The 20,540-nt window shown below is 41.7% G+C and overlaps 1 protein-coding gene across 5 annotated transcripts in view; it reads right to left on the bottom strand.

Moving 5' to 3' along the window:
• Positions 1–20,540, bottom strand: part of AKAP6 (A-kinase anchoring protein 6) — a 503,914-nt gene that overhangs the window by 272,563 nt on the left and 210,811 nt on the right. For all 5 annotated transcript variants that reach the window (XM_027570975.2, XM_027570977.2, XM_027570978.2 and 2 more), the window contains one exon: positions 16,271–18,037. In XM_027570975.2, the coding sequence (XP_027426776.1) occupies positions 16,271–18,037 (1,767 nt within the window). The remainder of the gene's footprint in view (positions 1–16,270; positions 18,038–20,540) is intronic.

Consider the following 20,540-nt stretch of genomic DNA (forward strand, 5'->3'; position numbering starts at 1 on the left):
TCTCTAAAAGAAGCAGTAAGAAATTCAGAAGGAGGAAACAGCTTGCAGGCAGATGATGAGCATGGTATTAGATATTATGAGTTTGCTTTCTGAACTCAGCTGAGGTGTGGAACAAGAGAGAAAGCAACATACAGGTGGTCTTGGAGGCCCCATAAGCATTGATAAGATAACTCAGGGACAGGGGATAGGGGCATATCCACTGTGCCTTCCACCTAATGAGGCCCCAGAGTGCAGTGCACTCAACAGGCTTCACTCCAGTCCCTTATACTGTGTCTGTCTTAGTGATTCTTGACCCTGGCCGTGCCTTAAAATCAACTGTGAAACGCTTTACACATACACCAAATTCAGAGAAGGAGAATCTGCTTCAAAGCCTCTGAGGGCTACAACGATAAAAGCGCTACAACAGCTGTGGGGCACTAGGTATGTTTTAATGTTGATCACTGAAAAAAGTACTTGCTGCCCCTTTGTGACAAGCTTGCAAGATCTGGTATAACCAGGAGGCAGGATGTTCTCATAGGAAGTACTCTGGACTGGGGGACTGGACTGGGGGACGCAGGTCCTGGTTGCAAAATGAGGCTACCGAGCTAAACAATTTCTCACGCCTTTCTGACTGCTCACATCTGTGGCTCTTGCATACAGAACCTCCTTCAAAGCTATACATGTTCAGATAATTCACCTTCTCTCTTCTAGTTAGACAGGAAACTGATCTTGGTGACCTTCACGCACTCTCCCAATGTCTCCCGCTCCACTCACCATGTCTCCCCTTCAAGATCGAGCTCAAATGTCCCCTTCCCAACAAATCACCCCAATCTATTACTGCCTTTCCAAGACACTTTCTTAATCTTTCCATCTTCAGCAATCAGGGCTTTGGGGGATAATTCTAAACCTACTGGAGGCCCTTCCTTTTTCTTCCTGTAATATATTGTAATGACCCTCCCTCTGGTTAAAGAGTGTTGTGGGAATTATTATTTATAAGCACATAATTATAAATAAATAGTGTAAATATGTATAAATATAAATTATAAATAAATAAGTACATGTTATTTATAAGGTTGCTGTGTGACAATATTATAAACTAGAAGCTTGTTTGTATTTGTCTGAACACACATACACAGCATAAATTCCCCTACACAAACTTCCTAAAATGTCAAGAAGTGCATTAACTAAAATTATTGGGCCAATTAGAGAAGAATTATCTCTAATACAATATAAGAATCATCTGTCAAGATGGGAGGCCCAGAGTCTCACAGATAAGAGAGGTGTAAAAATCTAGGGCAACCAGCATGGTTCCCAGGAAGAGGGAGAAAAGGCCTTAATCATCGTGGGTGGGGGTCTGAAGTGTCATAATGACCAAGACAGCTGAGGGTAAGAGGAGAAAACAGGGTGGTGACATTTGATCCCAAAAGGCTAAGTGTAGGGCTGAGACCAGAGAAACCAGTTAAAAGGCTGCTACAGTACACCAGGAAGTTGTCAAAGTAGTTGCTGGTGAGGGCTGGACGGAGGCAGCCCCAGGGGACCTGGAGGAAACGTGCGAGGTTACCATCAGAGTGACCTATAGAGGGGAAGCTGCTAAGGCCTGATCCCCTCCCCTCCCACATCAATAATAATAACAACAGTCACAAGAGCTAACATTTTTTGAATGCATACTACAGAGCAGGTGTTAATCTCAGCTCTTTACACATTTTAACACATTTAATAGTCACAACTCTTATGTGGTAGATAACACTTTTAACCCTAGGAGGAGGAAACTGGGACAAGGCCAAGTCACTTGGTGGAGACAACATAATATTCTTAGCCACCCTACTCTGCTGCCATCTAGCACCACAGAAGCTCCCTCACCTGTTAATACAGATGGCTCCAGAACTCTCTTCCCACCAAATGCACATTTTCCTTTGCCATAGGGTTCTATTTGCTGACTATTCCTCTTTTTGGCACCTTGAGCAAGGTTACTACTACTCTTGGAGTTCTTTCCAGCTATATTTCCCTCATACAAATGTGGCTCTAGAAAGAGGAATGGGCACAATATAATTTTTCATGAGTCCCATATCCCATGGAGAAGGCCCTGGTCAACAGTCTCTTGAATACAAGGGTATGCACCAAACAATATAAAAGCAAAGATGTAGTAAAGATAGGATAAGGAAAAGGGCTTTAATGAGACTTTATATTACAAGGGTACAAACAGTCTTCTCTATGCTATAGAGAATAAAAAAAAAAAAATACTTTTGTTAATTCAACTAATCAGCTTTATTTCTATAAGGTAATGGGCTCCAGTAGGAAGAAAGGGAAGAGTACTAGATTGTCAGGTGTGTCATATGCCCTTCTCTCTCTGTCTGCCCATGTCTCTCCTGCTCTCTCTTACACACACACACACACACATACCTTTCAAGTGAGTAGTGTTGAATAAAGTCTCCAGACAAATCAGAAATATCAGAGCACCACCTCTAAGTGGCACCTCTCCAGTTTGATTATCTTCAAAACATTAAAAAAGAAAATATCAACAGCTTCCTCTATTCCTAGATAAATAATGAAGGTAAATGGTAAAGCCATTGGCTTCCTAAAACATAGTGCACAAGACTGAATCAAAATGAGAGACGGAAAGCACATGGGCTTGAGCTTACAGGCAGCATCTTTCCTGGATAGAGTTGTTTATTTGCTATGCAAAACTCAGGCCAATCATCTTTATACAGTAATATCTACAGCCTCAGCCACAGTCTGACATCATGAGTGACCTTGACACAGAACCCACACTCTTGGAATGATTTCCCCCCCACATTGAACAGAGAACAAAAGCATTCCTACAGGTAATTTTAAGAAATCACAATGGTAAGTCTGCCAAGGTGAGTGTTTCCTATCTGCTTCATTTAGCTGACCTTATTTGCTATAATTTCAGGCTAATCCGTATCTAATTCTTACTGGGTTACTCGTTTGTTTACTGTCACCATTGTCCCTGGTCTCTTGGTATCTTACAAACTCTAACCAGGCCCCATATTCCTCTAGGATGTCTGGTTCTTGTCATATTACAGTGCTAGGAATGCAGCATGAACAATGTCCTACCTTCAGGCTCACTGATATCACAGCCTCACCTTCACTTACCATTAGGATCTTCTAAGGGGCAGTCACCTAGCATCCCGAGGAACAGAAAGCCAGCCATGAGGAAGGGATATCCTCCACTGTGTATTTTACTGAGAAATGGCAACTTAGTCATTGCCTCATAGTCAATCCCATACAATTTCCAAACTAAGAAGTATCTCAGAGGTCATCCACCACCTCACCTTCTTCATGAATGTTTACTTTTCAAAACTGAGGCTTGAGAAGTTAAATTTCCAAGGAAACAATGCTACTTAGTGGCAGAATGAAGATTCTTATTCTAGTTCTTTCTACTAAAGCTGATGCTGATTACCTGGATTCATAGACGAAGTCACACTAATGATAAGACTAGTATTTATATAGCTTTTAGAGTTTACAGTGAGCCTGTGTTCTTTGTAATTTCAAATAATAATCTATGCAACAGCATGATAATTAACTAACAAATTAATATTCCATTTTAAAGATTAAGAGACTTAAACACTAAACTTTTAAAGACTTATCCAAGTTTTCATAATTAAAAATGTGGGGGGGTGTGAACTGAGCCCAAATTTCCTGCCTTCAAGTCCTATACCCTTGAGTAAATGACCAATTTCTTTATGCCTCTCCGTCCTCACTGGTAAAATCAGATACAATAGAAAAGTGTCTGTTTCAAAGAGGGATTTTTTTTTTCTTGAGAATTAACATGCAATGATGTGTTGAATGAATGAATCTCTTAGTACCTTGACTGAACGTTTGTAAGTGGGCCATAAATACCAAGATTTTTTGTTTTGTTAATTGTTACCTTTCCTCAGCAATACAGGGGCATGACTTTAGGCTAAGGATGAAGAAGAATTCATTAATATTCTAGGAATTTTTTTAGTTGATTTTAAAAAACAAAAGCAACACTCTTTATTTTCATCATCACAGAAATACTTCCTGCCAAATGTAGTTAGGCACTTTCAATTATCTTGATGCTACAAGGTATTATTTAATAATAACCTTTCCTTACTAAGAAAATAACAAAGAACTATTTTCATTTAATATGTGAAATTATAAACAAAAAAACTTCACCTCTTCCTTACGCATACGCATTTCAGAGGCCAAAAACCAGATGCAGTGACTGGATGTAGCCTCATGGTGGTGCTAAATCATCGTGATAAAGCCTCAGGACCCATCTAAGGCTCTGGGGAAACCAAAGTGACAGGACTGAAACATTCCTAATGTATGAACCAGGAAGGAATTTGCTCTGGATCCCCACAGTTCTTTTCTACCAACCTTGAGCAACGACCTTGGCATACTGTCTCAACGAATCCATTAGCAATGTTAACTCACAGGTTTCTCCTGGCATTGAGACAAACAAAATATACACAAAAGATTATTATCCTTAAAAAAGTGTAGCCTGAGCTTTAAAAATGTTATGTTCATTTAGAAGTCTCAATTTGGATTTGGGCAACAGAGTTTGCATATAAGATAACATTTACCTTTGCCCCATTCACCCACTGTGTATCTTTTTTTTTTTTTAGGGATTTTTTTTTTAATTTTTCTTTTACTATGTTACGTTAATCACCATACATTACATCATTAGTTTTTGATGCAGTGTTCCATGATTCATTGTTTGCGTATAACACCCAGTGCTCCATGCAGTACGTGCCCTCTTTAATACCCATCCCCAGGCTAACCCATCCCCCCACCCCCTCCCCTCTAGAACCCTCAGTTTGTTTCTCAGAGTCCATCGTCTCTCATGGTTCGTCTCCCCCTCTGATTCCCCCCCTTCATTCTTCCCTTCCTGCTATCTTCTTCTTTTTTTAACATATAATGTATTATTTGTCCCACTGTGTATCTTAATTTCATATGTCCCTTGGGACCATTTGTTAAACTCCTTTACATCTCTCAGCCCCCAACCTCAGCTTGAAATCTCAACTCTTCTGACCCCTTTCCTCCAACTCCCTTATTTTTAGCCAAACATTTTTACTGATTTGTCCTTTATAACATCTCCCACCTCTGTCTCTTTTATTTCCTCAGCTGGCTTCTAAACTCACAGTTCGGACCCTTTTACATGTCCAGGCTATTTGCAATAACCTTCCAAATTAGCCTCAGAGCACTAGCTTCCAACCTTGACTGCACATCGTAATTGTTTGAAGAGCTCTTAAAATTACCTGCCTGTTGAGATCTGATTTAGTTAGTCTGGGGTGGAGCCTGAGGTTGGGATTTTTTTCAAATCTCTCCAGTAATGATAATAAGCAGCCACAACAGAGAACCACTTTGCAAATGGTATATCCAGGCAAGTGCACCACAATCAGATTAACCTTCTTAAACTACACCAACTCTCTGGGCCAAAAATTTTAAGTAGTTTCTCATCTTCACAAAGACTACAAATTGGTGACTTGCAGGCCAAATCTATCCTACATATGTGTTTTATTTGGCCTGTTTTAAAACTGTTTAGACCCAACATTTTAAAAACTGGGAGATATGACATAAAACCTGGATTTCCTACTTTTTTAAGACTTGTAAGATATTGCCACACAGGTCCACATTATAGCACAACAATCACTTGCCTTTAGACACGGTATTTACCCCCCAGTTGTTCAGTTCCCGTCCCTCCCCATTTGCTCCTGGCTGGGTGACTCATTCATGTGATCTGTCTGAACTCTTAAAGGCATTTTAGTTTGTACCTCCTGGTCTAGGGGATAAAGCTCAAATTGAACAATAAGTTCACTCCCTCCCTCGCTCACTCATTCATTTATTCACGGATTCATTGGGCAGGTATTTATTTTGTGTTTGTACTATGCAAGCCCTTGGAATTCAAAGTCCATCATACTTTGGCCCTACAACAAATTATTCAAAGCAGACGTCTGCCTCCCAATGTTCCTACTATAGAGGCTCATTTCCCAAACTCCTCTGCAGTTAGTATGTGCAACTTCCAGGTCAGATCTGTGAGAAGAAAGCTGGCTGCTCTCCACTTCCCTTCTCTGATGAGCTGGAATGCTGACGGAATGGGTGAGCCACAGAAAAGCAACAGTGAAAAGGCTCCTGGGGGCACCTGGGTGGCTCAGTCGTTAAGCATCTGCCTTCAGCTCAGGTCATGATCCCAGGGTCCTGGGATCGAGCCCCACATTGGGCTCCCTGCTCTGCAGGAAGTCTGCTTCTCCTTCTCCCACTCCCCCTGCTTGTGTTCCCTCTCTTGCTGTGTCTCTCTCTGTCAAATAAATAAATAAAATCTTAAAAAAAAAAGAATAAAAGAAAAGGCTCCTGGATCCCTAGATGGCCTCTTTCCTGGACTGTCTACCTATCTGTTGTTATTTAAAAAAAAAAAAAATTACTTCCATCTTATTATATTTTGGGGTCTCTTTGTTTATAGTAGTTTAGCATATACCCCCAAACACCAAGCATCTCTCTTTACTCTTTCCCAAATATACCTTAAATATTCTTGCCCTCAACCTTGGTTTATGCCAAAGCTTCTGTCATTAACTTTCCACCTCATCTCTGTCTAAATTTTACTCGCCATTCAAGATCCAGCTCAAGTAGTCCCTCTTCTGTGATGCTTGGTCTAGCTATACTTGTTATCACCTGCCTTCCTCTACTCTGCCAGTGTATGACTTTCCACTTGGTATTTACCAAATATTATCCTATGTAACAAGCACAGAGCCTTGAATTAATGTTGTCACAGCTCTCTCAAATTCTAAGTCCAGAATCTAAGACAAAAATTTAGATTGTGCATGGTATAAATAAGGAAGAGCATACAGAGTTCCCACACCATCCTATTATATTAACCTTTTGTTGAATAATCATCTGTATTATCAACACATGTTCAATTTGTGATCCTTTTGGACTTCTAAATCTCCCAATTTTAATTACAAAGCTGAGTCTTCCAACTGTTTAAGAATTTGTTTTTTTCCTTAATATTTAAATTCTTTCTTTATTCTTTTTTTTTAATATTTTATTTATTTATTTGACAGAGAGACACAGCAAGAGAGGGAACACAAGCAGGGGAAGTGGGAGAGGGAGAAACAGGCTTCCCACCGAGCAGGGAGCCCGATGTGGGGCTTGATCCCAGGACCCTGGGATCATGACCTGAGCTGAAGGCAGATGCTTAACGACTGAGCCACCCAGGCGTCCCCTTTCTTTATTCTTGCATCTAAACAATTCCTCAGGTGCCTGGGTGGCTCAGATGGTTAAGCATCTGCCTTCGGCTCAGGTCATGATCCCAGGGTCCTGGGATCGAGTCCTGCATCGGGCTCCCTGCTCCTTGGGAGCCTGCTTCTCCTTCTGCTTCTCTCTCTCTCTCCCTCTGTCTCTCATGAATAAATAAATAAAATTAAAAAAAAATTCCTCAACTCTCTACATATGTATTTTTAAGACTAAGCAGTGCACTAAAAGGAACAAGTTCAAGCGTGAATGGTGGTGAAGAGTCACCTAATAGTGCTCTCATACTTGGAATCTGAGAATCTCTAGGACAATATTAGAAGGAGAAAGTAGAAGATGCTCTTGGGGAAAGAAAAAGGGAAAACAGAGCCAGAAAGTGAAAACTATCTGGTCCAGAAAAAATTAAAGAAAAAGGAACGGGAGAGAAGATGTAAGGAAGAGAAGGAAGGCAGGGACAAGAGGAAGACTAGCAACTGAAGCAAAAAGTTATCATATGGGAAAGGCACGTACAAAATGAAATGGCAGTGATAAACAGTGGATCCAATAACCTTAAATACTTCCTATCTGATCAGATGCTCTTAGGAGATGATTATCAACACCTAAGAGCAAACTACTACTCTACCAACTCTGGGAAAACTGGTACATGGGTGGTATAATAAAAATATCAAAAGTGAGTGAGGATTGAATTTATGGCAGACCTTGACTATATAGTTGACGGTAAGTTACTCTGGGGCTGAATAAAGAAAGATAAAGCTGTATTTCAAATGAGACCTACTCAAATCTCAAATCAAATAAATAATGCCCAGATGAGACTTTTTTAAAAAGAATGACTCCAAGTGTTTTTTTTTTTTGTTTTTTTTTTTTTTAAGGACAGATCCCAGAAGATGACTTGGCTCAAGCTATGAAGCTGTGTCCTATCTTATGAGAAAGCCTGGGGTGAGATCCTTAAAAGATGAGAAGGAATCACATTGAGATAAAATAAAGGAGAACTCAAAGACCTAAAACTGTAAAACTTCTACAAAAAACATACAGGAAAATCTTCATGTCTTTGAACTTGGCAATGATTTCTTAGATATAACACCAAAACCACAGGAAACAAAAGCAAAAATAGACAAACAGGACTCTATCACACTTAAAAACTTTTGTGCATCAAAGGACCCATCCAAGAGAGTGGAAAGGCAACCTACAGAATGGGAGAAAATCTTTTCAAATCATATATATAATAAAGGGATATACAAAGAATATACAAAGAACTCCTATAGCTGAACAACAAAACATCGAATAGCCCAATTAAAAATGGACAAAGAACTTGAATATTCCTCCGGAGATGATATACAGATGGCCAACAAATGAAAAGATGCCTCAACAATACTAATCATCAGAGAAATGTAAATCAAAACCACAATGAGATATTATCCCACACCCATTAGGATGGTTACTATTTAAAAAAAAACGTCAGCAAGGATGTGGAGAAATTGGAACTCTTGTACACTATTGGTGTGATTATAAATGGAGCAACTGCTATGGGAAATGGTATGGAGGTTCCTCAAAACATTAAAAATAGAACTACTATGTGATCCAGCAATCCCATTTCCGGATATATACTCAAAAGAATTGAGAGCTGAGTTTCAAAAGTTTCAAAGAGATTATCTGCACACCTATGTTCATAACAGGGCTATTCACAATAGCCAAGAGGCGGAAGCAAGCCAAATATCCAACCACAGATGAACGGAAAAACAAAATATGGTATAGACACACAATGGATTATTATTTAGCCTTAAAAAGGAAGCCTGTCACATGCTACAACATGGATGAACCTTGAGGACATTACGCTATGTGAAATAAACCAGTCACAAAAAGACAAATACTGTATAATTCTACTTACATGAGGTACCTAAAGTAGTCAAATTCATAAAAACAGAGAGTAGATTGGTGGTTACCAGGACTGGGGGAGAGGGAGGAAAGGGCAGTTTCTGTTTAGTGGGTACAGAGTTTCAGATTGGAAAAGTTTGGGAGATCTGTTTCACAACAATGTGAATATACTGGGTTTTTTTTTGAGAGAGAGAGAGAGAGAGCATGTGCACTCAAGTGGGGTGTGGGAGGGGCAGAGGGAAAGAGAGAGAATCTTAAGCAGGCTCCATGCCCAGAATGGAGCCTGATGCAGGGCTCAATCTCACAAACCTGAGATCACGACCTGAGCTGAAATCAAGAGTCGGACACTTAACCAACTGAGCCACCCTGGCACCCCCAACAATGTGAATATACTTAGCACTAATGAATTGACACTTAAAAACAGTTAAAATGGCAAATTTTACACTACAATGAAAAAAAGAAAAGGAAAAGCAGAGAACTCAGGACAACATGCTACTTCTTCAATGATTATCATCATCAGTGTGGTATCATTGGTGTGTCAACACACCAAGTCAACATACCAAGTCAAAATGAGGGTAAAAGATAGGACAGCTTCTCTCTGGACCCATTTTATCTCTTGGAAAAAGAAATCGGTGCCAAGTTAATCCCAGGACCAAATCTCTCTACAATCACATTACTCGTGATGGTATCAACCAGTTACCAGCAGCAATGGTAGCCGCCTTTGTGCTGCTACCACAGACTTGACTGTGATTTTACATAGTTTAGTTACAAAGAGCAAGCACTCAGCTAAGTATCTGCTGCAGTGAATTTGAAATAACTTATGTGCAAAGACATCCTTAGCTGGCACCAAAAAAGTTTTTAAAATCAGGTTATAGATGCCCTGAAGACAAAATGCTAACAAGAGCTGAGTCACTGAACTATAGTTGAGATGCCATAATCTGGCATTTGAAGACATTGGTTGCTGGAGAGAAAGGGAATCAGCTATGTCATGTATCCATCAACTTAGTACCAATGAGTCCAACCTAATGGAGTAATGTCTTCCAGGCTGAGCTTTGAGAACTTAGTGTGGGCAGGAAGCCTGTGATGTGAGAAGTAGACATTGCACTATATCCCAAAGGACAGATCTCCTGAGATGCTTCACTGAGGTGGCACCAGGCTGCACGCATTCTGCCAGCCCCCCTAGGAATCACACAGCTATTAATCTGGCATCAGTAATTACTCACCTTGGACAGGTGGCTACTCGCTAGGCAGTTCATTTCTATTCAGGTCGTGAGGAAGAAGTCACACTCTTCATTTACTAATCTAGTAATGGTTTGTAGGCTTTCTAAATAGATTTGATCTGCATGTGTGATTATGGTCTAACTTCCCTGGCATTGGAATATATCTTTAGGAGAAAACCAAGTCTGTTCTGGTATCTCAGTTGGAATTCCAGCTCTTACACTAGCAGCAGTGTGACCCTGGGCAAGTCATTAGCATTGGAGCCCCAGATTTGTCATTGGTAAAACAAGACCAATAATAGTTCTTTCATAGGGCTGTCATATAAATTAAATGAAAGAACCTATATCAGAACCTGGCACATAGTAGATGGTGATGAGAAATCATTTCCCTTCCTTCTTTCATACTCTAGAGCAGGGGTCAGCAAATTTTTTTCTGTAACAGATAGTAAATATTTGCAAACCATCAATCTCTGTCACAATGACTCATTTCTGTCACTGGGGCCAAAAGCAGCCAGTGATGATGAGTACAGTTGTGTTTCAAGAAAATGTTATTTTAAAAAATTAGGCACTGGGCAAGCTATAGTTTGCCGATCCCTATTACAGCACATAAGACACCACGCACTAAGTTAATCTTTCATCATTCTGTTTGATTTCATCTGCTCCAGACATGCCCTCTCCTCCCTTCTCTTCATTGCTTTTACCCCATTTCTTCACTGTTCCACAACAAATGGATCTAGTTCAATGGTTTGACTATTTTTGCTTTTAATTTTAGGCCTTGAGAAGCCCCCACTGGAGGTGAACACTCAGATTTGAGATGCTCAATTACTTCATCCACACAACAGGTTCTGAGAAATCAACCATATTTGAGCAAAATCCCCTCAATTCCCACTGAGAGATTGGGAAAGGAACATCCCCTAGGAATTCACAGAGTTAATGGAGGAATTTTTATTTGTAGAGAAGAATAGGCTGTGACTTGTTTCTCAGGTTTAAAAATATTGCTCAATAAATATGTTTGCATTTGCTTGTGTATATGTAAAGAACTTCCTACAGGACATATAAACTAAAACAACAGTGATCACCTTCAATGCGGTGGGACCCCAACATGGGGAATAAGGAGGAGACAAAGGTTTTTACTGGATATTTTTTAAATATTTTATTTATTTACTTGAGAGAGAGCAAGTGTGAGAGTCTCCCTCTCCCTCTGCCCCTCCCCCCCCGCACATGCTCTCTCTCTCCAAAATAAATCAAATCTTTATTTTATTTTTTCTAAAGATTTTACTTATTTCTTTGACAGGAGAGAGAGAGAGAACGCAAGCAGGGGGAGCAGCATAGGGAGAGGGAGAAGCAGGCTCCCCACAGAGCAAGGAGCCTGACACGAGGCTTAATCCCAGGACCCTGGAATCATGACCTGAGCCGAAGGCAGACACTTAACCAACTGAGCCACCCAGGTACCCCTGGATATTTTTAAACATATATGTTTTTAAGCCTTGTGAATATATTATATATTCAAAGAAATTAATTTTCCTACAGAATAAAAAAAATTATACAGAAATCTTTTCACATTCACAAAACCAGCCCACTGTAAGAAAGACTCCAATGTGAGGGGTGGGGAATGATGGGAACCTAAAAGGTGTCTAAGACACTTGTCACTCAGGTGTAATCCCAGGGATTCTATCACAGCCCCATAAAGTCCCTAATGTGATAGTGGGCTTTTACATACCTTCTACCTTGTATTCTGTGTGACTCAGAGAAGAGGGGAGAACTTGGTACATGAAGGGAGGAGGAAACACACCACTCTCCATTTGGAGATACATCCAGAAAGCAGGATGTATTCTTCAGTATTTTATAACTTCTTCATATCAGGCCAACATTCTTCCCATGGAGATCCACACTCCCACCCTTCTTGTCTTAGCGTGTGCCACATGTATACACTCTTCCCAGCCACCTCAGACTCTCTAATCTTTTCTAAATGACACTTTCACTGGACTTTACTTTCAACTATCACCCTTTGCCTCATATTGCTCTCTCAACCCAATTCCTTGAGCTATGAATGATTCTCTCAATTCTTAATCATCTATAATCCAGCTTCTACCTCCACCTCTTTCATTGAGTCCATTTTTCTCTACGGCTCTCATTGACTGTCTCAACCAAATCTAAAGCTTGCTTCTTTTCCTTGTTCTTATTCTTCTCCATCTCCCTTTTGCAGAGAACAAAGCTAATGTCCATCTTACATCTCTTCTCCCCCCATTTACTTAACACCCAAGAATCCTCTCTGTTGAGTGGACCTCTTCCTTGTTCCTGCCTCATAACTGGGCTACAACTTAAGTCTCAGTTCCCACCCCTCTTTTCTCCATCTTTCCTCATTCTCTCAAGGAATTCATCTATTCTCAAAACTTTACCTAGTGCAAAGGGTAAAGCACATGGAGCACGTGACTTATTAGCTGGGCAGCCTAGGAAAAGTGATTTCATCTCTCTGCACTCAGTTTCATCTATTCTAAAATGGGGATTCATTCATTCATTCAACAGTCTTTCCTGAACACTTATTATGTGCCAGGCACCATTAGAGGTACATTAGATTCATTAGCAAACTAAACAGATAAACATTCATTCCCTCACAGAGCTCCCATTCTCGCAGGGGGAAATAGTAAACATACTAAAACAATAAGCATACTCAATAGAATTATATAAAATGACAGAATACAGTGAGAGCTGTAGAAAAAACAAAAAGGGTTCAGGTTATACCTTTTATTTTTTTTAAAGATACATGTATTTATTTTAGAGAGATGGGGCAGAGAGGGAGAGAGAGAGAGAGAATGCTGATCTTACAACCCTGAGATCATGACCTGAGTGGAAACCAAGGGTCAGACACCTAAATGACTGAGCCACCCAGACGCCCCATGGGTTATTTCTTTTAAAAGGTGGTCAGAGTAGGCTTCCCTAAGAAGTTAATATTTCAGCAGGCTCAAAAGAGGTTAAAAAAATTAGAAATAAGAGCATCTGTTGGAAAGAGTGCAGGCAGAGAGAACTGACAAAGATCCTAAAGGCATGGGCATGCCCAGCTTGTTCTAGAAACAGCAGAGGCTGGTGGGAATGGGGTGAGGTGAGCATGAGGAAGAGCAGGTAGAAATCAGGTCAAAGAGGAAGTCAAGGGAACAGTCTTTGTAGGGCCTCTGAATGCAACAGGAGCTGTTGCAGGGTTTTGAGCAGAGGGGTGATATGATCTGATTTGTGTCTCAAAAGGATCATTCTGGCTGCTGTGTTAGAAATAGACTGTAACAGGAGCAGGATGGGAGCAGAGAGACCAGTCAGGAGGCTAGCACCAGAGTGGGAACACTGGAGGGGGGAGAGAAGTCGTCCATTTTGGATAATAAAACCTACCTTGTAGCACTGTTTGAGAATCCTATGAGAAAATTCCTGCAGGTAAAGTGCCTAGTAGATGCCTGATGCAAAGAAGATGTTAAATAACACCTTCTCTTATTATGTTCTATTTGCAGGTAGAATAGGTTCTCTGGGTCACTACAGGTAGATCAAAGCTAGAGTGTGATATCCAAGGTCAGCTGACCTGGGGGTTGGCAGCTGCCCCACTGAAGTGATAAAGGGAGGTTGGACTGACCAAGGGGCTTAATCTTCATTTAGCCTTTATTTCATATCCCAACTCCAGGACGGTGTTTCCAACTGCCTACAAGACACTTCCTCTTAACAGTTCTATCATATGATCAATATCAATGTATCAATTTTTTTAATTACCCGCCTCCCCTCCACCTCTAGCCAGCTACCCATCCAAACGTTTTCTTCTATTAAAGATACACCAGTCCCCAGAGGCTGGACAGTTGGCTTCATCCTTGCATAATAATGGAAACAAAACATGCTACCACTGGAAGCTGGTATTGTGGCCACCCTCTGCTTAAAACATCTCTATTTACAAAAGAAGAAACAAGGCCCAGAACAAAACATGATTAGCCATGGGCTTCTCCAGGCTTTAATGACTGAGCAATGCTTGGACCCAGTTTTCTGGATCCTGCTTCCTTCAACAGCCCTCCCAACCCATGCCTGTCCCACACCACACGGTCCCTCAGACTGGCTGTCACAGGCCAGTTCTCTCTGCCCTGGTCACCATTACAACTGTCATGACCTCCTTCCTGTTACTGTCAACTAAATCTTCCAGAAAGGTTACCGGCAGCCATGACCTACTCTGCTTTCAGTGTCCTGGCTCTGGGTTCAAACTCTTACTCTGTGATTACTAGCTGTGAGGCCTAAAGCAAGTTTCTTAACCCTGTTCTGCCTTCGCCTCTTCATCTGAAAAAGTCCTACCTCCCCCCAGGACTTAAATAGAATAAGGCCTGTGAAGCTCTTATCATAGAGCCAAGCATGAAATTAGAGCCCAAGAAGCATTAGTTATTGTGGGTTTTATTACTAGTCTCAGTCACTTGCAGAGAAGTTGCCATGGGTGCCGGGTGAACACATTCTAACTGCCTTGTACTGGCCTTCAGGGCCTTGTAGCCACCAGGTCTATTATATGTATGGGAACTTTCACTGCTCTCTGCTCACAGACTTTCCAGTCTGGACAGTTCTCTGTACCCCCCACCCCCATAAACATGATCATTCCCAGATCCCACCTCTGTGTTTTGGTTTATGCTCTTCCTGCCTGAAATACCCACTGTTCTTCTGTCTTAATCCTGGCATTCCCTTCAAAACTCCACCAAAGTTATGGCACTTCACAAGAACTTCCCAGGCAAATCCTGACTCCACTGATATATATATATATTTTTACAATACTACAGTATTTACATGTAGTATATATTGATCACTTTCTTACTAAGGCATGGGAACATTTAGTTAATAGTATGGGCTCTAGAGCAGGCTACCTGGTCTCTCTCAGCCTCAGTCTCCTTATCCATACAATGGGGTTAATTTTAGGGTTGTTGTGAGAATTGGATACATAAGTTCTTAGTAAAAATAATCACTAATATATGTTACCATTACATACTGATATTAACTTTTCCTTGGTTTTACACACCTTCGTTTTCTTCCTTACAGGTTAGCCTGTCTATGTGTACAATACTTAACCTAGTGTCTTAAAATCACAGCTTAAATTATGGACTCAGTCCTGAGAATTTTGATGGCTGTCCTCAAGGATTTCATCTAATAATCCATTCTAAAAGTACAGATTTGGGGCGCCTGGGTGGCTCAGTCACTTAAGCAAACTGACTCTTGATTTAGGCCCAGGTCATGATCAAGCCCCACGCTGGGCTCTGCGCTAGGCGTGTAGCCTGCTTAAGAGTCTTTCTCTCCCTCTCCCTCTGCCCCTACCCCCTGCCCCCCAATCCTATTCCCCCACTCTCACTCTCTCAAAAAATAAATAAATAAGATAAAAGTACAGATTTATCCCAAATATCAACTCCCCATCTCAGAGCCCATGGGCAGTATACAGTATAGGAAGCATGGTTATTAGCCAGGGGCCTCAAAAAAGAGAAAGATTGGAGAAAAATAAAGATTTCCCCCCCAAAATTAGAAATATCTGGTCTATTTCTATAGGGAATTAACATTGGGAATGGAAAGCTATTCTGGGGTTAGAACAAACAAATAAAAACTCCGTGAGGATGACAATATTCTATTCATGTATTCCTGAGGTACTGGTGTGTGCGCGGCTACTGTTCTACTGTATTTTGCATTCCACTCAAAGGGGCCCACCATTCGTCGGGAGCCATGTTAGGTGTGAGCAATATCAACAGAGATTCCTACACCAATCAGGGACACATCAAGCTAATGCACTGACAAGGGTAGTTCCTAATGATGCATAATCTGCCACAATGCAGTGATCATTATTGTTTTTTCTTTTCTTCCTTTAAGGAATCAGGCTTATCAAACATGGCAACACTTTTTATAATGACGATAGGGAGGGACTGACCTTTTCCCAGCATCACTTCCAAAGATCAGGTAAGAAATCTTACAAGTTAAGAAGAACATCTTACCTCTATTTTTTCCCATATGGCTTCATAGTTGTCTTGGTGTTGAATATCTTGCATCAGTTTCTGAATTAAAGCAGACTTTGTGGCAGAATGGCTCTCATTTTTCTCAGAGGATGCAGCTCCCTCTGACTTCTCATCGATGTATTTTTTCATACCAGAGAGAGGCATGCACAACTCCTCGTCAGAAAGAATCTCACTCAGGGGCCCAGACTCCATGCTCTCCCCCAGGGAAGAGGCTATGTCACTGGATGAGCTCGGAGACACTCTGCCTAGCCTCGTATGCTTCTTCTTGACATGGTACGTTGGATAGATCTCAGAATCCGAGTTCATTTCAGACAGTTCCCAGTCATCAATATTTTGGATGGTTTCCCCTCTGGGTTTCTGAGGCAGAAGCTTTGTTAGGTTCTCCAACTTCAACGCTAAGACTTCGGTCTGCTTCAGATGAGAGGGCAGTGCTAGGTATTCGTCAGAGCCATACCAGGCCTCCACCACCTGACCATTCCTGGTGACGTGACTTGGGGAGGAGGAGTAACTTTTTTTGCTTTTGTTTTTTGAAAGAAGGGGTACTGGAGACATGACGTTGTCTGAGCCAACAGAGGATTCGCTACTTTGAGTAAAAGGTGGTGAACTGGATGTTTCTGATTGCACTGGCAATTTGGCCTTCCAACTCCTCTTATGACATGGCTCGAGTGAGGATGTGGAAATGGAATCTGTTTCTGGCCCCTCTACGGCCTTGGGAGTACCTGAAGGAATTCCATTGGGCACGACTGAGCTCCTCATGCTTTCAGCCTGCTTGCCTGAACCCGCTCCGCGTTTTGGTGTTCGGCACAGAGGCACCTCTTCTGGAGCCTTGTGTGGCTTTTTAAGTCGAGGTTTCTCTTTATGGCAGTCACTAAGCCTTCCCAGGCTGGAGGATATTTCCTTCACGTGACTTTTGACGGTGTTTTCAAGATTCCCCTCCCCCACCTTGTGCAAACACTCATACGACTGGCTGGCAGCAGAAGGGCTGTTGGGGTAGGAAGACTGTAACACCAGACAAAGCTTGGATCTGTCGGGAGGATCCACCAGAGAGGGGGTGCTTCTGCTCATCTCAGGCTTGAGATCAGCCATCTGCTTCTTTCCGTCAGTGCCTTTCAGATCATTCTTAAAAGTTTCCTCTTTAAGGAAAAGCCCTCTTTTTGGCAATGTGGGCTGCGTGGGAGAGTCCTCATTGTAATTAAAGCAATCTCGGATGGATCGCTTAGGAGTTGCATTTTCACAAGGCAGAGGCTGTTGGTTCTTTGTCCCAAGTTGGAAGGAGGAACTGGATTCTTGCTTCACAGGCTCAGGAGGGAGTTGATCGGCATTTGTCAGAGCTTCCCCTGAAGATGACGTCCCGGGCATTAAGCCCGGTGGCTCCTCGACTGTCAAAGCACTGTCTTCTTCACATCCACCTTTGTCATCTGCTGAAAGGGGTACTTCAGATATCTCCTCACTAACTGCTTCGCTGCAGTTGGAAGGGATGGGGTCGGTCACCACCGTGAGTAACCCAACACTTCGGATGAGCTCGGGGAACTCCTTTTCCATCTCACTGTAGCTCCAAGAGTCAAAGGGTTTGGTCTTGACCTGGCTAGAGGTCATGTCACCCAGACCACCAAGCAAATCCTCACTTGGACTGTAGTCAGACAGTTCGAAAGCAGTAATACCACAATCCAGAGACAAGTAATTTTGAGAGCATTTGATAGTTAACTGTCCTGAGTCATCCACTTCTGTTAGAGAATCAAGCCGGCCCTGAAACAGACAAGGGCAACAGTTTCAGTAAATGCAACATCAATTACACTCAACTGCTATTCAAATGAAATCTCAGCAGAGGCCACCGTAAAGGGCAAAAATGCAGCAGTCTCAATTGCTTCTGGTTTAACATACAGAAAGGCATATTAATCAATTATATTGCTTTCTATAGTGTCCTGTTCTTAAACATTTTGGGATTTTTCTTTAACCTGGAGAATAGAGGCTTGATAGAAATGGTCAAGGTTGAGCCAGAAATATCCATTCTTGCCTTAACTTTCCATTTTAAAATAGCCCATAGTTCATTTAATAAGCATTTCTAGTGTGATGCCTTAAGTAATAAAATTCTGTGAACAAAGTAATATAAAAGTAAAATCTCCATGAACATCTGCTTTGCATATTGCTATCACTCCAGCACCGACCACAGTGGCTAGCTTATAGAAGATGCTCAATAAACACGTTTAAGTGGTATAATTAATTACACTAAGTCTGTCATGTTAACTTTTTATTCACAAATCACAGGAAGGTGAACTACAGAATTTGCATACCTCACAGAAACAGTTCAGAACCAGCTTCTCTTTGTACCCACCCTTTTGAAGATAAACACAGGTAACCCTGGAGAAAAGTAATGAATATCAAAACTTACCATCTTAGTCCCTGTCCCCTCTCTTTGCACGCATTTTTCTCCCCCACTTCCATTTGTGTATATTACATACCAACTGCCTCCCTCCCTTGTTATTTATAATTCAAGATAGGTCAGTTTGATTTGAAATCCCCCTGTGCTAAAAAATAGCTTTACAAGTAAGTATTTTTAATTTTTAATCTTTGATTATGTGATGAAGGCTTTTGTCTCATCACTAATGCAGTTTCTTTTTTTAAGATTTATTTATTTGAGAGGAGGAGGCAGAGGGAGAGAGAGAGAACCCTCAAGCTGACTCCCCACTGAGCATGGAGCCCGACTCAGGGCTGGAGCCCGACTCAGGGCTGGATCCCAGGACTCTGAGATCATGACCTGAGCCGAAATCAAGAGTTGGCTGCTTAACTGACTGAGACTCTCAGGCGCTCATCACTAATGCAGTTTCTAGTATCACACAACAGATGGGGAGATTTTTGATTGACGATTTGTTTAAGACAGAAGGGCCCTGGAATCCTTTTATGCCTACCAGCTAAGGAGATCCTGATCTGATCTAGCCCCTTAGGAGATGAAGGAAGGAAAGTGAAAAGTGCAGGGTCGTTATATCCCCAGACCTCTCTTCTACTGGAGGAGGAAGTGGGTGAGCAAACTGAAGCCAGAAGGCATGTGGTTGCTGAACCCTGTGTCTTTCAGCCAGGTTATCCCAAGATCTGGCCACTCTGGGACCTCACACTGGGTTTTTGTTCATTTGTTCATTTTGCTTTTGGAAATTTTCTCTCCCTTTACACCTTCACCTTGCCTTTATCTCCTACTTCCCTCACTGGTAATCCACAATATCCAGATAAAGAATAATAATAATAAGCTTCATTTAACTTTTCTAAACCTCAGTTTCCTCATGTATAAATGGGGATGGTTGATTACTACTATTAATTTTTTTTAAGATTTTATTTATTTATTTGACAGAGAGAGATAGCAAGAACAGGAACACAAGCAGGGGGAGTGGGAGAGGGAGAAGCAGGCTTCCCGCCAAGCAGGGAGCCCAATGGGGGGCTGGAGCCCAGTGCGGGGCTCAATCCCAGGACCCTGGGATCATGACCTGAGCTGAAGGCAGACGCTTAATGACTGAGCCACCCAGGCACCCCATTATCATTACTTTTTCATTTAATCTTCACAATAACTTTCTTCTGGGGTCTACACTATTGTCTCTGTTTTATAGGGGACATATTAGAGGAGCCTAAGCCAAAAGAACGTACATAACTAGCATATGGCCTCGCGTCTAGGGGCCAAAGTAGGCCTTAAATGGAGGCTTTCTGACCCAGAGTCTACACTCTGACCTTTGTATAATAAATTTCTCTGATGCACTGATTATGATTTTGAACAGACATACCCCCTCCTCCAGTTTGTTCTCCATATTGCCACATTGTAAAAAGTAACTTTGGGGTGCCTGGGTGGCACAATCAGTTAAGCATCCAAATCTTAGTTTCGGCTCAGGGTGGTAAGATCGAGCCCCGTGTTGGGCTCCATGCTCAGTGAGGAGTCTGCTTGGGATTCTCTCTCTCTCCTTCTCCCTCTGCCCCTTTACAAATTACAAACATGATACTTAAAGTCCTTTATTAACTTCCTGCTGCTAGGTTAAAAACCCCAACCCTTCCAAGAACATGTAGAGGCCTCTCTCAAGCCATTCTCTCCTCCCTGGCTACACCCAGCCACAGTGTTCTCCTTACAGTTTTTGAACATAACGAGTTCCTTCTGCCTCAGGGCTTTTGCACATGCTATTTCCCCTCTGTCAAGAAAGCTTCCCACTTACAACATCCCTTAACGAGTTTACTCTTACTTACCCCTCAGGCCTCAGATCAAACTTAACTTCTTCAA

This window comes from Zalophus californianus, chromosome 6, assembly GCF_009762305.2.
Source record: "Zalophus californianus isolate mZalCal1 chromosome 6, mZalCal1.pri.v2, whole genome shotgun sequence".
Classification (NCBI taxonomy): Eukaryota; Metazoa; Chordata; class Mammalia; order Carnivora; family Otariidae; genus Zalophus; species Zalophus californianus.